This window comes from Eretmochelys imbricata, chromosome 2, assembly GCF_965152235.1.
Source record: "Eretmochelys imbricata isolate rEreImb1 chromosome 2, rEreImb1.hap1, whole genome shotgun sequence".
Lineage (NCBI taxonomy): Eukaryota > Metazoa > Chordata > Testudines > Cheloniidae > Eretmochelys > Eretmochelys imbricata.
In genome coordinates this window covers 74,382,369-74,403,912 of record NC_135573.1, presented here as the reverse complement: position 1 = coordinate 74,403,912, position 21,544 = coordinate 74,382,369, and the positions used below count along the sequence as shown (strand labels likewise).

At 42.1% G+C, this 21,544-nt stretch overlaps 1 protein-coding gene across 1 annotated transcript in view; it reads left to right on the top strand.

Annotated features, from left to right (window-relative positions):
- DTNA (dystrobrevin alpha) overlaps window positions 1-17,594 on the top strand; it is a 129,547-nt gene extending 111,953 nt beyond the window's left edge. Inside the window, exon 23 of the mRNA XM_077809016.1 lies at window positions 17,436-17,594. Coding sequence (XP_077665142.1) covers window positions 17,436-17,594 — 159 coding nt within the window. The remainder of the gene's footprint in view (window positions 1-17,435) is intronic.
- The last annotated feature ends 3,950 nt before the right edge of the window (window positions 17,595-21,544 follow it).

Sequence of the window (21,544 nt, the reverse complement as noted above, 5' to 3'; positions counted from 1 at the left end):
CCATTGGTTTTGAATTTCAGGTGACTATCATAGTTTTTACATAAATCTGCTGTACAAGACTACGGTAGCTCACAGAAAGTCATTTCATTGTGACTGTCTTTGAGGACGCAATGACATTTCGTCATCATCCTTGCTATGCAACATCTCAATATGGCAACAATGGGCAACACCTCAAAGTTGTGCCAGTGTTTTTACCCAAGATAACAAATGACAAAAGGGGGCAGTCCTTAGGTTTCTGCTGAGTAAGTGGAACTGCTACTGCTAAGTTAGAACATGGAAAGCAGTGATTTATTACGTAGCAGGAACACCTTAACAGTGACATCAGCCAAGCATTATGTCATCAATTCCTCTACTTCTACTGATACTCCATTTTTTCAATAAAGGGAACAGTGTAATGATCTGACTATAGAGTTCAGTGCAGGATCAGGGCCAATATTAGTACCCTGCAGCACAGCTCCATTAACAAACACACGTTTTTAAACTTACATGAATAGTCGCACTAATTACAATGGGATTACGCAAATGCATAAAATTTAAGTGTCTGGGGTGGGGGGGCTGCAGAATTACAACTATTATTTGTGAGGTGGGAGAGAGATATTTTGGCAGATACCTTTCAGTATTGTTGCTTCCTCCAAAGTAGGGCTTTTCTGCTGTAATCCCAAAATAGCCCCAGAAAGACAGCGCGTTAAATCCTGTCCCCATTGAAGTCAATGGAAAACTTCACTGGGGCAGGATTTCACAAAGGGTGAATATTACACGTGGCTTGTTTCCACTTGAGGAAAAAAAATAGAAATTAAATACAGCAAAGAACTACCTTTTTTAAAAAAATGATTAAATTGGGTAATATGAAATGTTCATCCCAGAAGAAGAGTTCAGTCTATTCACGTTTCCTGAGGAAACATAACACTTTGCCTCTAAGCAGTAGAGTACTACTCAGAAATTATTTGATAACAGCAAACATTTTGTTTTCTAGAAAACATTTTCAATTGATGACTATGGCTCCTAGTATGCAAACCTTCAATCGTGTTAGTAGCCCTTACTAACGTGAATGGTGCCATTGGGACTACTTGAGGAATAGCTGCTAGGATGAATAAGAGTTAGCAAGGTTATGTGCGTTTGAGTCACTAGAACATCTGACGTGGCCTTGGTGCTCTTCTCTGATTTGGGTTTAAGGCATAGTATTTCATTATTCAAGACCTTTTCCCACTGATATCCCAGGATAGCTTTAAAGTCAAAGAATACAGAGCTAGCGTTATCTTTATTTTTTTAAAAAAGAAGAAAAAGCCAGTAAATTTAGTTTTCAAGTCTTCCAGGGAATGGTGGTGGGAAGAACTGTGTAGTTTGAATCCAGCCTCTAGAATGTAATGTGATATTTCTTACTGATGTTCACATAAGTTTCCCATTCGACTAAATAGTCTAAAACAAATGATGGCTGTAGTTGCTCTCATAATACAACTGTCAACTGAAAAAATCTGGTAAGAAAATTACTGCTACTAGGCTTACAGTATCCTTTGTTGGTTCAAGAATGATATTAGATGTATTTCTCTGTCTCACTATATGTAAAAGCAGTACTTTTAGATGGACATGCAGACTTCTTATTGCATAGGAGATGATGGCACAATACCCAGTGTTTCTGGTCTGTGTGACCTTCAAGCAAGCTTTTGCAAATGAAACTCTGAGACACTAGAGTTTAAATGAAACCAGATAGCAGAAAAGCACTCTCTTGGCTGGCAATGTGGCAGCAGCAATACGCATGGTACATGAGAGTCTGAGACAAGAAGCCTCAAAAGCATCATCTTTTTCCGCTTCCTCTTAAGCATGTAGGAAATAACAAGTGTTATCAGGAGGAATACATTTAATGCACAAACCTAAACGCTAACAACGCTTACCCTCCCATGTCAGCTAGCAGATATGGTCTTCTTATAGCTTCTTGATGAATGTATTGTATGAGCCAGTTTTCCTTAGTCTTATTTCCTGACCCCATTATTGTTCTCTCTTATTTCCTCTCTTGTGCATGGCTTTATTCCAAATAATACACTGGCCTGGCTGCTCACTGGCTTAACTTGTCATCTTCTTGTTTTATGTCCTTTGTTATCTACAGGTCAGTTTGCAAGGTTGAATGCAATATCCTTCTATCACTCTCCTCTCAAGTAAGTATTACCTTAATATAGGAGAAAGTTTCCAACTGGTAACTTGTAATTCAGATACACTGTGCCTTTTGCTTTATGTGCATGTGTGATGATGCTGTTTCCTCCCTTGCTTATTTCCAGACATCCAAGCATGAATTATCTCTAAACCATGCCTAATAAGCCGTCAAAGTCCTGAGGATCATCCCCACACACTCTTTTATTACCTTACTCTGTTACACAGGAGGGCAAATGGTCTTCTTAGCTATCAGTGACAATGCATGAATTGACCATGAGAGAGAAAGAATGATCCAGTGATCAGGACACTAGCTTGGAATTCAGTAGACATGGGTTCAGTTCCCTGCTCTGCGCTTCAGTTCCCCCTGTCTACTTCCGTAACTCACAGGGATGTTGTGTAGATAAATACATTACAAATTGTGAGGCACGCAGGTACTTCAGGAATGGGTACCATACGCAGGCGCCGACTTTCTGATTTCCCTGGGGGTGCCCCACCCAACCCCAACCCTTCCCTCAAGGCCCCATCCCGGCCCCTCCTCTTCCCACCCTGTTCTGCCCCCTCCCTCGAGCACGCCCCACCATAGACAACTGGTACCTCCCCATACTGAGGGGGTGCTATCTAAAGGGGAGGTCACATGACCAGTCACATATTCCCCTCCCCATGCCAACCCCCCCATGCTCAGCCTAGCACCACCATGCTCTCCCCGACTCATGTTATCTGCAGGGGGGACGCTCTGTCCTCCCACTGCACCTGGCTCCCCAGCATGTTCTGGCAGTCTCCCTGGTGTGAGGGACCCCGGGTGGGGAGAGGGAGGGAGCCGCTTCTAACAGCGGCCCCTCCTGATGGCTGCTTTGCAGCCCAGCAGCTGCTTGAGAGAGCCTGGTTGGGGAGGCAGCTTCCACTCCCTGCCCAGGCTCAGCTACCGGGGACTGTGGCTGAACATGCCAGAAACGTCCCAGGGGTTGTGGGGGCTCTGGCTCGCTCGCCCTGGTCCCCAGCACCTGAGCCCGGGCGGAGAGCAGTAGCTGCCTCCCCAGCCAGGCTCTCCCAGTCAGCCGCCGGCCCACCACACTGCCGAGCAGTGTCCCAGCAGCCAGGAAGGGCTGATCCTGCCACTTTTGCTCCTGCCCCCCCCCCCCAAATCTTTTCCACTCCCCAGCATCTGGGGATGTCCCCCTGACGCGTTGCCCAGCCCCGCCCTTGCTCTGCCTCTTCCTGCCCCTGCTTCTCCTCTTCCCCTTCCCCCCAGTGCCTCCTGCACACCACTGAACACCTGATCTTCGGTGGCGGGAGGCGCTGTTGGGGGAGAGGTGGAGGGGCCCGCCGGTGGGCGCTGGGCACCCACTTTTTTTTTCCATGGGTGTGCCAGCCTGGAGTACCCACGGAGTTGGCACCTATGGTGCCATATAAGTGCTTAAGATGGATAGTTAGTACTCATGTATCAAATGCCATCACCCACAGCTATCACTAAGTACTCATCATCTCCAATGAAGTACAGTTTGTCACTTTTGAGCTTAGCCAGTGCCCCAGTATGGCATTAAGGAGCACTTTGCCTTGCTGGTGGAGCCATTTGCAGATGAGAAGTAAAACCAGTGAGCTGACCCATGCAACCTCTCACAGGAGTTTAAGTTATGAAACGAGGCTTCCTATACAAATTCTAACATGATGAAATAGATTTCCACTGTTTAAATCCCCTCTAGAGTTTCAGATGTGTATGGCATCTTCTCTTTCTGTTCCAAGTAGTGTTGATGTTCACTGTTAAGTGGCTGCTGTGTTTCATCCGAGAGGAGGCTGCGTTTTAGTCATTGGCAAAGTACTACTTGTTTATATCAGTCTGATGGCAAAATTTGGCCCTCAGCTACTTGTGTGCAATTCTCAGTGAGTTTATTAGGAGTGATATGCCTGTAACTGATGCTAGAATTTGGGCCTTTGTTTGTAAAGCACTTTGGGGGATGGGGATTAAAAGCTGCTGGCTATGTATGTATGTATGTATTTAAAAGCCCCTCTCTCAAATACTAGCAATCCCACAAAATATCACAACACTGAATAAGTACACACCACAACACATTTTCCTATTACATACCCCCATCAGGTTATACTCACCTCCTCAGCAGCCTTGGTATGTGCCTGGAAAGTGAGCTGCTACAGAAACACATTTTCTTCTGTCAACATACTGGAATTGTTAGTTACCTGTCAAGTTACTAGAATATGAAAACAGACCACGCTGCAATAATGAATGTCTATAAAGTTCTTAATTATTGATTTTTGTTTGTTTAAAAAAGTTCAGGTAACTTCTTTTAATATTATAACTTTAGCGAACCTCTACACTTTCTGCTTCCAGCTAGAAACACCAAGGCTAAGTTACTGTTGTAAGAAAAGCCAAGTTACACAAAAGTACAGATTATCTGAAAATTTGCATCCCTGCCCTGGTTGGTGGGCTAGGAAGGTTCAGTTAACATCTCATCTCTTGGATCTTTTCTGAAACATTTGAAGTTAGCACAGCACATTATGGGTGGGATTTTTGAAAGCGCTCTGTGTTGACTTAATGCTGCTTCTACTGCAGTCTACGGTAAAACACCTGTTGACCTCAGTGGGAGCAGTTAGGCCAACACTGAGCATTTAGAAAATTTCATCCTATGAGGGAAAACTTGCCTCATTGAAGGCAATTGCAAAACTATCACTGACTTCACTGGAGTCAGGATTTCACCCTGTACTTTTATCCTAAAACAGCAAATTCTTGTTTCGTCGATGCCACATCTGCACAGGATCATGTGATACAATCTAAAATAGCCCCCTCAAGTAGTAGATAGAATCCATTGCACTCAAGCCCATTTACTTCTGGGAAAAACAATGTATCCTTTGTACTTTATTTGTTATTAATATTTCATCACTTTGGAAAGAGAAACGCCAAGCAATTTATACAGGCTGCAGTGGTTAAAGCACTATCTTGAGTCCTGCCAACTGCATAACTATAGCAGGGGGCTGTCAGATCTGCATTTCTATTTCTTGGGAACCCCTGCTGTTGAATATAAAAAGCAGTTATTTTTAGAGATCGTATTAGCCAACAAATTCTGTATAGAAATACTATCAGCATTGTATTGCACAGGTGTTAGGTGAAAGGCCAAGTGATTTTTCTATCCCAAAACAATAATCCCCTGGAACTGCTCTTATAAAATGAAGTTTATTAAGAAGAATGAGAGGGCAAGTCAGACCAGTGCATTATAGACATTAGTACAATTATATGATTGACAGACTGTCACAGAACTCCATTTGTTTCCTGATTTATAAAGCTATACACTTTATCATTATTATTTAAAATTATTATATCCTATTTGCATTTTGGAATAATGCTATGGGAAAGTCTCTGGAAGTGATCCTGAAAACATCTGGTATAAATATAACAAATGCATTCTCAAGAGAGCAAGTGGGTTCTTGTAACATATAAAATATAATGTAATCATGTTTTCAATTTAAGTTTTTCATATTAAAATAAGTGGCAATAATATATATATATAAAATTAATGGAGCAACAGACTAACATTGTCTAAGCACAAGGTGAAAAGTGTTTTCAGCTTTCACTGGATGAAACTAAAAATAGAACTTGAAATTGTCTGAGCATAAAAAAATTTTTAAGTTATTTTACTTAAAATAGAGTATTGGCCTAATCTGGTTCCCATAGCTGCCAGTGGACTTTTGCCAATGGCGTCAATGGGAACAGAAGCAGGTCACTACTGAATGCAGGTGTGACATATTAAAGTGGGGGCTGACTTGTGGTGTGAGTGTGGTCCCACATTACCTTCAACTTATTGTACTTTTTAAAGCAATGTCTTTGTTGGTGATGCCATGGCAACATTTACTGAGTCACATCCAGGTCATTTTTCAATTAATGCTTATTGTTTTTAAAACAATTGTAAGGTGTGAAAAGCTCTTTAAAGCCATGCTTAAGGTACTAGCGTGTAGGAGAGTACACTGAGAAGGGGATTCTTTATTAAGTCTCACTTTAAATTATTTTTATTTGCATTTTAGTTCTCTGCTATAGTTGAGAGTCAAATCCAACACCCGTTGATGTCAGTGGGAGTATTTTCCTTTGACTTCAGTGGCCTTAAATCAGGCCCTACATTATGAATGTGAAAGGAACAATTTGCCCATATGTTCCACCCAGGAATATTACACTCAACTCAGAAAAGGAGTGAAGCTAGAAATGACAAAAACATGTCTTGCTTTTAGATTTCTGTGAGACTTTAAACATTCATAAAATAAAACTACTGAACTTTCTTCCCTCTTATCTTGCTTTAAAGTCAGAAACGTCACATGTGCACACTAGATTGTTTTGTATACATTTTTTTCAGATGCATTGTAATGATGTTTTGGTTAACAGTATATTTAGGACACCTTACTCCACTGGAACTCAATAGAGCTTGTAAGCTCCACAAGCCAAGTAGCTTTAGGTCCACAAACTTAATAGGTATAGTGACAGTGATAAACTCAAGGAGTCAATCTATTAAGGTTATCAAAGAGACGGTTAAAGGGTAACTTGATCACAGTCTAAAAGTGCCTACCTGGGGAACAGAAATTTGATAATAGAGGGCTCTTCATTCTAGTAGATAAAGGCATAACAACATCTGATGGCTGAAGTTGAAGCTACACAAATTCAGACTGGACTGAAGGCACAAATTTTTAACAGAGGATAATTAGCCATTGGCACATTTACCAAGGATTGTGGTGGATTCTCCATTTGAAATGAAGATTGGATGTTTCTCTAAAAAATATGCTCTAGTTCAAACAGGAATTAATTCAGCAAAGTCCTATGGCCTCGGTTATACAGGAAGTCAGAGTAGACAATCACAGTGGTCCCTTCTGGCCTTAGAATCTATGAATCCTATGAATCAAAAAAAAAATCATTAAAGGATGTGTACAATTAAGTCAGCTCTATTTAAAGCCATCAAGATGAGGAGACTTCTCTCTTCCTTTGTGCATTTTTAAGTGTGTCTGCCACACCTGTCTATGGGTGAGAGTGCTGCTGCACTAAGGAGTCTTAAGCATGGGTCCAGAACCAATACACTTACATGTAGAGCTGAGCAAATAATTTATTTTTTTGGTTTGGTGGCTGAACCAGAAAAAAAAGGGGGGTGGGAGGGACAGTTGCTTTGAACTAAACTGAAAAATTTAGTTTTTCTCATCAAAACAAAAAAAAAACAAAAAACAATTGAACAAAACATTTCAAATGTGGATTTGGATCGACAAAAATGACATTGCCAAAGGAAATGTCGATTTGACAAAAAGTGTCAGAACGGTTCATTTTGACATTTGGCAAATGTTTGTTTTCAGATTTTTTTCAGCCAAACTATTTGTCGAATTTGACCTGAACTTGCAAATAGTTTCGGGTCCCTGAAAAATGGAAGTCTCTCTGCAAATATACTACTTGCCAAAAAAAAAATTGCATTTAGCTCTACTTACGTTTTCTGCTGGCAAAACTTGTAGGATCCCAAAGCCAAATAATTCAAGGCTTATATATTATCCTAAAAAGGCACATTAAATATAAAAATAGCATTACATGGAACATTAAGTTTGAAAAAGAATCAAGCTCTCACTATGTAATAAATTTCAAAAGTTCGGTTATTCCCATCCTGCTATATTAACTGAGCTACAGACCACATGTGTAATATTTTCTTTCTTTTTAATCTCACTGTTAATGTATTCTTGATTAGTAGTATATAACATAAAAATGTCAGATGCGCAATGCGGCCAAATTAACTTGGGAGGAGTGACCTTAACTTTCAGTGCATCATTTTTCAACTTTAATGTTGCATGAAAACTAGGATTTTTTAATCATTAAATTATAATACAACAGGAAATAAACTGTAGCTGAAGTTATAAATACTGGGGATGAAGGGGGGGCCTCTGCCATTACTAATCACTTGAGCTTCAACTTGTGACTGATTTATGTCGTTAGTAGAACCCTTAATGTATTTATAATTCTGTAATTCAGTGGTACTCATTTCTTGTTTACAACCATCTCTTCATCCCAATGCCAGGTCTGGAACAAAAAGGAGCATCCTGGAAATCTATAATAATCCCTCCTCACACCCACAAATACTCAGCTAAGGCATAGAGTGTGTACAGTAAATTAAAAAAACTGAATTATATACAATGCTATAAATGTATCTTAATGTTCTGGCTGCCTCACACATCACTTATACTTTGCGCTTGTGGTTTATAATGATGCCATCAAAAAGTATGAGCTGTATCTATATTTATATATCCTTAAAATTACCTAAAGAAGAACCAACCTAAACTGCAAATTGAAACTTTGAGGTTTAAACAAATTCAGATAACTGCCCTCTTCCACTCCTTTGTGTTTAATTTTCAGGCCCTTATAAAATTCCTCATTCTGGCTGAGATCTGAAACTGAAGTGGCAAAATGCTCCATAGAATTCCTGTTCTTAGGATTTCCCGCGAGTTTTGCAAACTTAACCTCAAAAGCTATTGAGATCTTCCCCTCACAACTTTATAATGCACTTTTTTCTTTCATTTTTCAACAAAATAGCATTAATAATAAGTCTTTTGTAACTGACTGAAAGGAGATACTAAATGTAAGATCAATATTCCATTTTAACGCTGTTCAGGTATTCAAGAATCCTATAGCAGCATCTGTGCTTGAAGAATGGAACAGAATTAGGGTATGTCTACACTACGAAATTAGGTCGAATTTATAGAAGTCGGTTTTGTAGAAAGCATTTTTATACAGTCGATTGTGTGTGTCCCCACACAAATGCTCTAAGTGCATGTAGTCGGCGGAGTGTGTCCACAGTACCGAGGCAACTGTCAACTTCCGGAGAGTTGCACTGTGGGTGGCTATCCCACAGTTCTCACAGTCTCCGCTGCCCATTTGAATTCTGGGTAGAAATCCCAGTGCCTGATGGGGCTAAAACATTGTCGCGGGTGGTTCTGGGTACATATCGTCAGGCCCCGTTTCCTCCCTCCTTCCGTGAAAGCAAGGGCAGACAATCGTTTTGCGCCTTTTTTCTTGAGTTACCTGTGCAGACGCCATACCATGGCAAGCATGGAGCCCGCTCAGGTAACAGTCACCGTATGTCTCCTGGGTGCTGGCAGACGTGGTACTGCATTGCTACACAGGAGCAGTTTATTGCCTTTTGGCAGCAGACAGTGCAGTATGACTGGTAGCCATCATCGACGTAGTCCTGGGTGCTCTTTTAACCGGGCGCCTGGGCAAACATGGGAGTGACTCAGCCAGGTCATTTCCCTTGTTCCGTCTCGTGGCAATTGAGTCCTACCGGCAGTGCACTGTCTTTTAACCTGCAGCTAGCAGAAGATGATGGCTAGTCGTCATACTGCACCGTCTTCTGCCGAGCACCCAGGTGTTGACGATGGCTAGCAGTCGTACTGCACAGTCTGCTGCCAGCAAGATGTATAAAGATAGATGAAGTGGCTCAAAACAAGAAATAGACCAGATTTGTTTTGTATTCATTTTCTCCTTCCTCCCTCCCTCCCTCTCTCTGTGAAATCAACGGCCTGCTAAACCCAGTTTTGAGTTCTATCCTTGAGGTTTTGAGTTCTATCCGTGAGGGGGCTATTCAGTTTCTCGCAAAGCCACCCCCTTTGTTGATTTTAATTCCCTGTAAGCCAACCCTGTAAGCCATGTCATCAGTCACCCCTCCCTCTGTCAGGGCAATACCAGACAATCGTTCCGCGCCTTTTTTCTGTGCAGACACCATACCACGGCAAGCATGGAGCCCGCTCGGATCACTTTGGCAATTAGGAGCACATTAAACACCACACGCATTATCCAGCAGTATATGCAGCACCAGAACCTGGCAAAGCGATACCGGGCGAGGAGGCGACGTCAGCGCGGTGATGTGAGTGATGAGGACATGGGCACAGACTTCTCTCAAAGCACGGGTCCTGGCAATGTGGGCACCATGGTGCTAATGGGGCAGGTTCATGCTGTGGAATGCCGATTCTGGGCTCTGGAAACAATCACAGACTGGTGGGACCGCATAGTGTTGCAGGTCTGGGACGATTCCCAGTGGTTGCGAAACTTTTGCATGCATAAGGGCACTTTCATGGAACTTTGTGACTTGCTTTCCCCTGCCCTGAGGTGCAAGAATACCAAGATGAGAGCAGCCCTCACACTTGAGAAGCGAGTGGCAATAGCCCTGTGGAAGCTTGCAACGCCAGACAGCTAACGGTCGGTCGGGAATCAATTTGGAGTGGGCAAATCTACTGTGGGGGCTGCTATGATGCAAGTAGCCCACACAATCAAAGATTTGCTGATATCAAGGGTAGTGACCCTGGGAAATGTGCAGGTCATAGTGGATGGCTTTGCTGCAATGGGATTCCCTAACTGTGGTGGGGATAGACAGAACCAATATCCCTATCTTGGCACCAGAGCACCAAGCCGGCGAGTACATAAACCGCAAGGGGTACTTTTCAATAGTGCTGCAAGCACTGGTAGAAAACAAGGGACGTTTCACCAACATCAACGTGGGATGGCCGGGAAAGATACATAACGCTCGCATCTTCAGGACCTCTGGTCTGTTTCAAAAGCTGCAGGAAGGGACTTCATTGCCAGACCAGAAAATAACCGTTGGAGATGTTGAAATGCCTATAGTTATCCTTGGGGACCCAGCCTACCCCTTAATGCCATGGCTCATGAAGCCATACACAGGCAGCCTGGACAGTAGTCAGGAGCTGTTCAACTACAGGCTGAGCAAGAGCAGAAGGGTGGTAGAATGTGCATTTGGATGTTTAAAAGTGCACTGGCGCAGTTTACTGACTCGGTAGACCTCAGCGAAACCAATATTCCCACTGTTATTACTGCTTGCTGTGTGCTCCACAATATCCGTGAGAATAAGGGGGAGACGTTTATGGCGGGGTGGGAGGTTGAGGAAAAGCGCCTGGCTGCTGGTTACGCACAGCCAGATACCAGGGAAGTTAGAAGAGCACAGGAGGGTGCGGTGCACATCAGAGAAGCTTTGAAAACCAGTTTCATGACTGGCCACGCTACAGTGTGAAAGTTCTGTTTGTTTCTCCTTGATGAAACCCGCCGTCCCTTGGTTCACTCTACTTCCCTGTAAGCTAACCACCCTCCCCTCCTCCCTTCAATCACCACTTGCAGAGGCAATAAAGTCATTGTTGCTTCATATTCATTCTTTATTGATTCATCACACAAATAGGGGGATAACTACCAAGGTAGCCCAGGAGGGGTGGTGGAGGAGGGAAGGACAAGGCCACACAGCACTTTAAAAGTTTAAAACTTATTGAATGCCAGCCTTCTGTTGCTTGGGCAATCCTCTGGGGTGGAGTGGCCGGAGCCCCCCACACTGTGTTCTTGGGCATCTGGATGAGGAGGCTATGGAGCTTGGGGAGGAGGGCGGTTGGTTGCACAGGGGCTGTAGTGTCGGTCTGTGCTCCTGCTGCCTTTCCTGCAGCTCAACCATACACTGGAGCATATTGGTTTGATCCTCCAGCAGCCTCAGCATTGAATCCTGCCTCCTTTCATCATGCTGCTGCCACATTTGAGCTTCAGCCCTGTCTTCAGCCCGCCACTTACTCTCTTCAGCCTGCCACCTCTCCTCCCGGTCATTTTGTGCTTTCCTGCACTCTGACATTATTTGCCTCCATGCATTCGTCTGTGCTCTGTCAGTGTGGGAGGACAGCATGAGCTCAGAGAACATTTCATCACGAGTGCTTTTTCTTTTTCTTTCTAATCTTCACTAGCTTCTGGGAAGGAGAAGATCCTGTGATCCTTGAAACACATGCAGCTGGTGGAGTAAAAAAAGGGACAGTGGTATTTAAAAAGACACATTTTCTAGAACAATGGGTACACTCTTTCACGGTAAACCTTGCTGTTAACATTACATACACAGCACATGTGCTTTCGTTCCAAGGTCGCATTTTGCCTCCCCCCACCACGTGGCTAGCCCCTCACCTCTCCCCGTGGCTAACAGCAGGGAACATTTCTGTTCAGCCACAGGCAAAGAGCCCAGCAGGAATGGGCACCTCTGAAAGTCCCCTGAAGAAAAGCACCCTATTTCAACCAGGTGACCATGAATGATATCACTTTCCTGAGGATAACACAGAGAGATAAAGAACGGATGTTGTTTGAATGCCAGCAAACATAGACTGCAATGCTTTGATCTACAATGATTCCCAAGTACGTGCTACTGGCCTGGTGTGGTAAAGTGTCCTACCATGGTGGATGGAATAAGGCTGCCCTCTCCAGAAACCTTTTGCAAAGGCTTTGAGAGTACATGCAGGAGAGCCACAAATGGCAGGGCAAATTAATCATTAAACATGCTTGCTTTTAAACCATGTATAGTATTTTAAAAGGTACACTCACCAGAGGTCCCTTCTCTGTCTGGCGGGTCCGGGAGGCAGCCTTGGGTGGGTTCGGGGGGTACTGGCTCCAGGTCCAGGGTGAGAAACAGTTCCTGACTGTCGGGAAAACCGGTTTCTCCACCTGCTTGCTGTGAGCTATCTACAACTTCATCATCATCAACTTCCTTGTCCCCAAAACCTGCTTTGGTGTTGCCTCCATCTCCATTGAAGAAGTCAATCAACACGGCTGGGGTAGTGGTGGCTGAAGCCCCTAAAATGGCATGCAGCTCATCATAGATAGATATTTAGGTCAGAAGGGACCATTATGATCATCTAGTCTGACCTCCTGCACAACACAGGCCACAGAATTTCACCCACCACTCCTGCAAAAAACCTCACACCTATATCTGTGCTATTGAAGTCCTCAAATTGTAGTTTAAAGACTTCAAGGAGCAGAGAATCCTCCAGCAAGTGACCCATGCCCAATGCTACAGAGGAAGGCGAAAAACCTCCAGGGCCTCTTCCAATCTGCCCTGGAGGAAAATTCCTTCCCGACCCCAAATATGGCGATCAGCTAAACCCTGAGCATATGGGCAAGATTTATCAGCCAGATACTACAGAAAATTCTTTCCTGGGTAACTCGGATCCCACCCCATCTAATATCCCATCACAGACCATTGGGCCTATTTACCATTAATATTTAATTACCAAAACTATCTTATCCCATCATACCATCTCCTCCATAAACTTATCGAGTTTAATCTTAAAACCAGATATATCTTTTGCCCCCCACTGCTTCCCTTGGAAGGCTATTCCAAAACTTAACTCCTCTGATGGTTAGAAACCTTCGTCTAATTTCTAGTCTAAATTTCCTGGTGGCCAGTTTATATCCATTTGTTCTTGTGTCCACATTGGTACTGAGCTTAAATAATTCCTCTCAGGTTTTTATCCCTCTGAGATATTTATAGAGAGCAACCATATCTCCCCTCAACCTTCTTTTAGTTAGGCTAAAGAAGCCAAGCTCCTTGGATCTCCTTTCATAAGACAAGTTTTCCATTCCTCGGATCATCCTAGTAGCCCTTCTCTGTACCTGTTCCAGTTTGAATTCATCCTTCTTAAACATGGGAGACCAGAATTGCACACAGTATTCCAGGTGAGGTCTCACCAGTGCCTCGTATAACGGTACTAAAACCTCCTTATCCCTACTGGAAATACCTCTCCTGATGCATCCCAAGACCACATTAGCTTTTTTCACGGCCATATCACATTGGCGGCTCATAGTCCTCCTATGATCAACCAATACTCCAAGGTCCTTTTCCTCCTCCGTTACTTCTAATTGATGCGTCCCTAGCTTATAACTAAAATTCTTGTTATTAATCCCTAAATGCATGACCTTACACTTCTCACTATTAAATTTCATCCTATTACTATTACTCCAGTTTACAAGGTCATCCAGATCCTCCTGTAGGATATCCCTGTCCTTCTCTAAATTGACAATACCTCCTTTGTATCATCCGCAAACTTTATTAGCACACTCCCACTTTTTGTGCCGAGGTCAGTAATAAAAAGATTGGTCCCAAAACCGATCCTTGAGGAACTCAACTGGTAACCTCCCTCCAGCCTGACAGTTCACCTTTCAGTAGGACCCGTTGTAGTCTCCCCTTTAACCAATTCCTTATCCACCTTTCAATTTTCCTATTGATCCCCATCTTATCCAATATAACTAATAATTCCCCATGTGGCACGGTATCAAACGCCTTACTAAAATCTAGGTAAATTAGATCCACTGCGTTTCCTTTGTCTAAAAAATCTGTTACTTTTTCAAAGAAGGAGATTAGGTTGGTTTGGCACGATCTACCTTTTGTAAAACCATGTTGTATTTTGTCCCATTTACCATTGACTTCAATGTCCTTAACTACCTTCTCCTTCAAAATTTTTTTCCAAGACCTTGCATACTATAGATGTCAAACTAAGAGGCCTGTAGTTACCCGGATCACCTTTTTTCCTTTCTTAAAAATAGGAACTATGTTAGCAATTCTCTAATCACACGGTACAACCCCTGAGTTTACAGATTCATTAAAAATTCTTGCTAATGGGCTTGCAATTTCATGTGCCAATTCCTTTAATATTCTTGGATGAAGATTATCTGGGCCCCCCAATTTAGTCCCATTAAGCTGTTGGAGTTTCACTTCTACCTCAAATATGGTAATGTCTACCTCCATATCCTCATTCCCATTTGTCATGCTACCATTATCCCTAAGATCCTCTTTAGTCTTAGAAAAGACTGAGGCAAAGTATTTGTTTAGATACTGGGCCATGCCTAGATTATCCTTAACCTCCACTCCATCCTTTAGTGGTCCCACTTCTTCTTTCTTTGTTTTTTTCTTATTTATATAACTATAGAACCTTTTACTATTGGTTTTAATTCCCTTTGCAAGGTCCAACTCTACATGACTTTTAGCCTGTCTCACTTTATCCCTACATGTTCTGACCTCAATAAGGTAGCTTTCCTTGCTGATCCCTCCCTTCTTCCACTCCCTGTATGCTTTCTGCTTTTTCTTAATCACCTCTCTGAGATGCTTGCTCATCCAGCTTGGTCTACAACTCCTGCCTATGAATTTTTTCCCCTTTCTTGGGATGCAGGCTTCCAATAGCTTCTGCAGCTTTGATTTAAAATAATCCCAGGCCTCCTCTACCTTTAGATCCATAAATTCTTCAGTCCAATCCACTTCCCTAACTAATTTCCTTAGTTTTTGAAAGTCAGCCCTTTTGAAGTCAAAAACCCTAGTTGCAGATTTATTTTTGTTAATCCTTCCGTTCAGTTTGAACTGAATTAGCTCATGATCACTTGAGTCAAGATTATCCCCTACAACCATTTCTTCTATGAGGTCCTCACTACTCACCAAAACCAAATCTAAAATGGCATCCCCTCTAGTCGGTTCAGCAACTACTTGATGAAGAAATCCATCAGCTATCGCATCTAGGAAAATCTGAGCCCTATTATTATTACTAGCACTCGTCCTCCAGTCTATATCTGGGAAGTTAGTCTCCCATGATCACACAGTTTCCATTAGTATTTACTTTATTAAAAACATTAAAAAGGGTTCTATATATATCCAATTTAGATCCTGGCAGTCTATAGGACACTCCAAGCACTATCCCATTGAAGCGGCATGTTTGGGGCTCTGACCCGGAGTGGCTGTTTGCCTCTCTGATTTTTTGGTAGGCTTGCCTCAGCTCCTTAAGTTTCACGTGGCATTGCTTCAGGTCCCTGTTATGGCCTATGTCCTTCATGCCCTGGGAGATTTTGACAAATGTTTTGGCATTTCGAAAACTGGAATGGAGTTCTGATAACACGGATTCCTCTCCCCATACAGCGATCAGATCTCGTACCTCCCGTTCGGTCCATGCTGGAGCTCTTTTGCGATTCTGGGACTCCATCATGGTCACTTCTGCTGATGAGCTCTGCATGGTCACCTCTGCTGATGAGCTCTGGCCAGCGTGGCAAGCTGCAGGTGACCATGCAAACAGGAAATTGAAATTCAAAAGTTTGCGGGCCTTTTCCTGTCTACCTGGCCAGTGCATCTGAGTTGAGAGTGCTGTCCAGAGCGGTCACAATAGAGCACTCTGGGATAGCTCCTGGAGGCCAATACTGTCTAATTGCATCCACAGTACCCCAAATTCGACCCGGCAAGGCCGATTTATGCGCTAATCCCCTTGTCGGGGGTGGAGTAAGGAAATCGATTTTAAGAGCCCTTTAAAAAAAAAGGGCTTCGTCGTGTGGACGGGTGCAGGGTTAAATCGATTTAACGCTGCTAAATTCGACCTCAACTCCTAGTGTAGACCAGGGCTTAGATAACTTTGGGAAAGGGAAGAAAAACTCTAATTCTACCCAAACTTTGTCAGTTCACCAGACTTAATTTAGCCATTGTTCACAAAAACAATGTGCATATGAGCTCTGAACATGTTGAACAAAGTTTTAGCCCGATATAATAGAATGCTGTCCTATGTTACCATCAGCAGTACTGTAGGTAGTTTGACTGTTCTAAATAGTTCAGGGAAAGAGGATAAGATAAACCATAGTCCCTTTAACTTTGAAGTGGGGAGGTATAAAGAGGAGGAGAGAACTATGTTCCCCAGGAGGAATATATCAAAAGAACGTGTTCCCTGTGTTGCCCAAAACTAGTTCCTCAGACACGCCTTGGAACATCAAAAGTTTTCCATTACTGAATAAAACTTGGAAGCGTCCAATTCTGGAAACACAGGACGCCATTGATTGTGCAGGATATGAAAGCATTCATCAAAGAGGAGCATCCTGTTTAAGAGAGGTACAATCCAGCATTGTTTTTGAGCTAGTTACATTCTTTGCAGATCAACTTTTACACCCATAAGGTGAAATTCACCTGAGTATGTAGGTCCAGTGCAAGGTTCTCCACCCTGCTTAAATTCCCATGTGGGGGCTGTCAGGGGAGGTGCTGCTAGCTGATTGGCTGCACATGAGGATCTGCACCTCCTGCGCATAGTGGAAATTATCCACACCAGCCCAGCCAGCATGGAGGGCTACACCTTGGAGTAGGAAATGGGAGCATCAAGAGATCTGTGTTTATGCAATTCCAGTTGCCCCAGTACCCTGTATAAATAGCATAGAAGGTTTCAGGCCACTACTTGTACCCACCAGAGCTGGAAAAGTGCAGAGCAGTCCTAAATTCTGTCCCCGTTTTGTGGGAGTGGATTCCCACTCCTCTGTAATTTCACCTGCATAGAGCTTGAATAGTTGGTTTCCATAGGTGTAGTGGGTTTCACCTTTAATACCTAAGTTGTAACCAAGAGAATTGTGTGGCTTTTTGTTTTCTTGATAGTGCAACATGTGCAGATTTTGTTTGAAATGTTTGCGTGTATGTGTTTTAAGACAACTTTTCCTTCTAAAAGTTCTCCTAAACGTTGTTTAGCAGGCAAGCTGCAGTCAGACAGACAACGAAAGCTATGTGAGAACTGACGATGAGGAGAGCTGCATTCGAACTGATGATGAAGAAAACCTGGCTGCAAGCTTCACAGAAGAATGGAACCAACAAGTGCAGCATCTCTTGACAAAAAAATCAAATGACTAAGTTCCGAGGACTGTAGCACAGTGCTTTTGTTCTAAGAGTTGTAGTTTGTAGGTGTGTGTTTTGAGAAAAAGACTTTTGTTTAAAGCTAACTTACATTAGCTACATCTTCTGTAACATGGCTCATTACCGATGAAGAAAGCAGGCTGAAATGTGTGCTGCTGTTACAAATAATAGCAGTATCAACAAAACATGTAAACCCTTTGCACACTATGTTGAACCTTTTCAGTTTACAATGACAATATTAATACTGTTTATAGATTGCAATTTGATTTCTGAATACTTGGAGATTTTAGGAGAACAGTTTACTATACACTGTACATTTTTCTTTCACGGAAGAAATAAAAAGCTACAAATATGCATTTAACACTGAATGATTATACTCCTGAGTGTATATATTTAGGAGCCCAAAGCAAAGTACCAGACTATGTTTGCAATTTGTTTAAAAGTCTTTTACATAAAAGACTTGTACAAAATGCACTAAAAAACCCCTTTAATTTAGGGCTAACATGTAACTTAGGAATGTTTTCTTTCAAAATAATCTAACAAATCAGCCATAGAAGTTAGTGTAAATATTTTTTTCCAAATAGATATCATATACAAAAGGCAACATTCAAATTATATAGAATCTAGTTTTTAAATCAGCACAGATCTTCTTAAAACTGTGAACTATGTTTTGAAATACTCGTTACTAAAGCTGTTTATAAACCACAGGTGCCATAAGATCCCTAAACTGACTGAAGTTATGTATAATCTTCCATGGTATTGTTTCATTGATGTTTTAGCTTTAGTAAACATGTGTTCAACAAATCGGCTCCTTCCATTTTTTCCCCTTCCCATCATGTTATTTTTGAGGCCTTCAGCTTTAAATATATAGGCTTAAAGTGCGCTTGCAACTGTTTCCTTTCATTTCCAAATATGTATTGCCTTAGCCAGCCACCAGATGTTCTGCATGCGTTCTTGGAAATGTGTAGTGAGACTCTCAGAGCTGAATGGAGACTTAGCAATCAGTGAAATGCACAAGGAGAACAGAGTTGTTGTTTTTGAAAGAACAGGCATAGGGTTACAGAACTAGAGTATTGTCTCTGCTGGTAACTCTTAACTTTTTATCTTACCCAGGGGAGAACTATGAGAGAAAGTGGGCCTTGTCGATCATGCAGGATAACAAATTGAAAATGTTAGTTGTACAGTGCTTGTCTTGCCCTTACTATTATCCTACATGTAGTTTTGACCAGAGTTTGAAGTGAAATAGCTGGTAATATCTCACCCAGAATATTACTTAGGAATGAAGTGACTCTGTTTAGCAGTCCTGAAAATTCTAGGTTTGCATACAGGTAGCCACACCTGGCACAGTCTGCCTGCAGTGAGTGATGAGGTACTGATGTAAAACAGGTTAAAGCATGTCTGTATAAACTTTCTTTCATGGTAACATTTTAGGATGTGTCCTGGATTGCTCCATAGCTTGTCCCAATAAACTCTCTCGCTGTATGTCTGTACGCAATCTTTAGTCTCATGGCTGTTTCATTGAGATTGAGTGTTTGGTAATGTATATCTGTATGAAAGTTACTGCTGTTTTTTTTTACTTTCATACAGTATTATTGCTTATACAGACCTCTTGCCCACATCTCCTTGTATATCTGAGCCTGGACTCAGATACCCAAATTGACACTCCTGCAACCAGCTATCTTCATGTAGGCTTCCCCCCATTCCTCCCAATCACTGGTCTTTGCTCCTGTGGTATAGGCCAGCCTGAAAAGGTAGGCACCATACCTATGATGGCATATGTCTCCTACAGCCTCTTCTCAGGAATGGGTGAGCCTTCCACTAGTGCCTAGCACTCAACACTGAAAACTACTACAGTGAAGTTACAGCCAATGCTGTTAGCTCAGGATTCTAGTCAAGCATTTCCTGAGCACAAACAAAGCGAGCTAGCACACAACTACATGCCATGGCTGACTGATTCAACAACCTATGTTACGTTGAATGGCATCTGGATTAATAACTACCTTACATAACTCTCCTGTCTGTATACACATCATCATGCTGAAAGTAAGTGCAATCGTATAAATCCATTGCCAGGGCTCCAGGATTAATATAATGAAAAATGTTGACAAGCTAACCAGCTTTCTCTCAGGCTGGTGTTAGCAAGGCAATCCCAAACAGAGTTCTAGGTGACCTCTTCTACTTTAGAGCTCTGAGATGAAGCACTTTTTAAATTTAAGCTTTTTTTTTTTTCCCCAGTGGTAAAGCTGGCTACATTTTAGCACAGCTGGTCTTTGACTGTTTGTCTGATATTATTTTGGTTGTGGCTTATGGTCATTAAACAAAGTTACAGAAATGGTCCCCAGTACTGGCCTTTTCTAACTACAAATGGCCAACCACAGCAGTCAAAACTCCCTGAGTGGTTGACTACCACTGGAGGGAAGGACTACTCAGTAGTTTGCAATCAGGACACAGGGACATGAAGATAAATAGGGTTCTTGAATGTTGAAAGTTGAGGAGGAGAATAGGTTATCTGTAAGTAGTAATGTTAACTAAGCTGCATAATAAGGTGTGTGGCCTTTGTTGTGATATATGTATTTTCTTATATGCATGAGCCAAATTGTTAAATCATTATTTAGCACAGGTGTCTGCCTTTTCTTTTAGTCATCTTCTCCCATCCTTATTAGTTCTTGGAATTATTGTAGATAGACCTTGTAAATATTGCAACCTCAGGTTGCTGCAATCACATTGGTTCAATTCAATAGAAGGAGCCATGAACAACAAGCACTCCACTGTGTCCTGAAGAGAGAGGGCATTTTTATCTTTGAACCAAAAATGTATGAAGAGTTACATCTTGAGGCTAACAACTGTAAGACATTTTTAAACTACTGTACTTGACACCACTTGAGACAGATGTAGAAACACTGAAGATTTCACACTATTCATTGGTATTGTAACAGAACTACTATTGTATGGGTTTTTTGTATTGCTGTTAAGTATTGTTTTGTGTGTGTGTTGGAATCTACTGGGGACATGTTATATTTTGAAGTGATTAAACTATTTAATTGTGTGTCTATATTTTGGAATGGAATTATTTCTTCATTAAAAAGGATTTTTAAAAATAATTTTTCAAGACTCATGTTTGTGCTTTATTTTGGCATTAGCATGTGTGTTCCCTGAAGCTCGAGTGGACCTTTCTTCTAGAATAAAGGAAAGCAGCATTGTCTCGTTCAGTGATCTTCACCTCTTTTTTTCCCACAACCAAAAATTCATTGTTTTTTAAATTCTGACTCCACGTTACAGAATCCTTCACACCCTCAAGCTGCAAACTTGTCACTGATTTCTGCAGTGATCAAGGCAGGTCCTTTCCTTCTCCCCATTCTGGTTGCATGCATGCTGAGTAGCTCCATCACCTCCGGTTGAAGCAGCCCATCCTGCCTCTACCCATACACCCTCCCTCTCGCTGCTTGATGGGAATGAAATTTTCCATTATTTCCCCCCTGCCTCCTGACTTCTTAGAGGAAAGAAGCTCAACTCTTTACCACCAGTCAATTCAATGTATGATTCCTATAACACAGGTATTTTCAAGGTATTTTACTTCAATAAAAATGCAATTATTTTTAATACGTTAGCAGCTAGATGTCCTATTGTGTTTCCCTTGTGCTAGGAACTGTACAGATACATAAGACAGTCCATGCCCGCAAAGAGCTTACAAGATGTGCTAGGGCAGGAAAAAGAAAGTATTATCTTCATTTTAAAGATGAGAAACTGAGCCACTAACTGCCAAAGGCTGCCTTTTTAATAGCTGCACTGTATATACAATTCACACATGACCTTGCACTGCAAATGGACATGAAGGTACAATTTTCTATTTAATGTTTTAAGAGGACAGCTCTCTGCAGCCCCAAGTCATCTGCTGGTGCTTTCTAATGGTCACTAGCCTAAAGAAATTCTAATTTACAACAGAAATT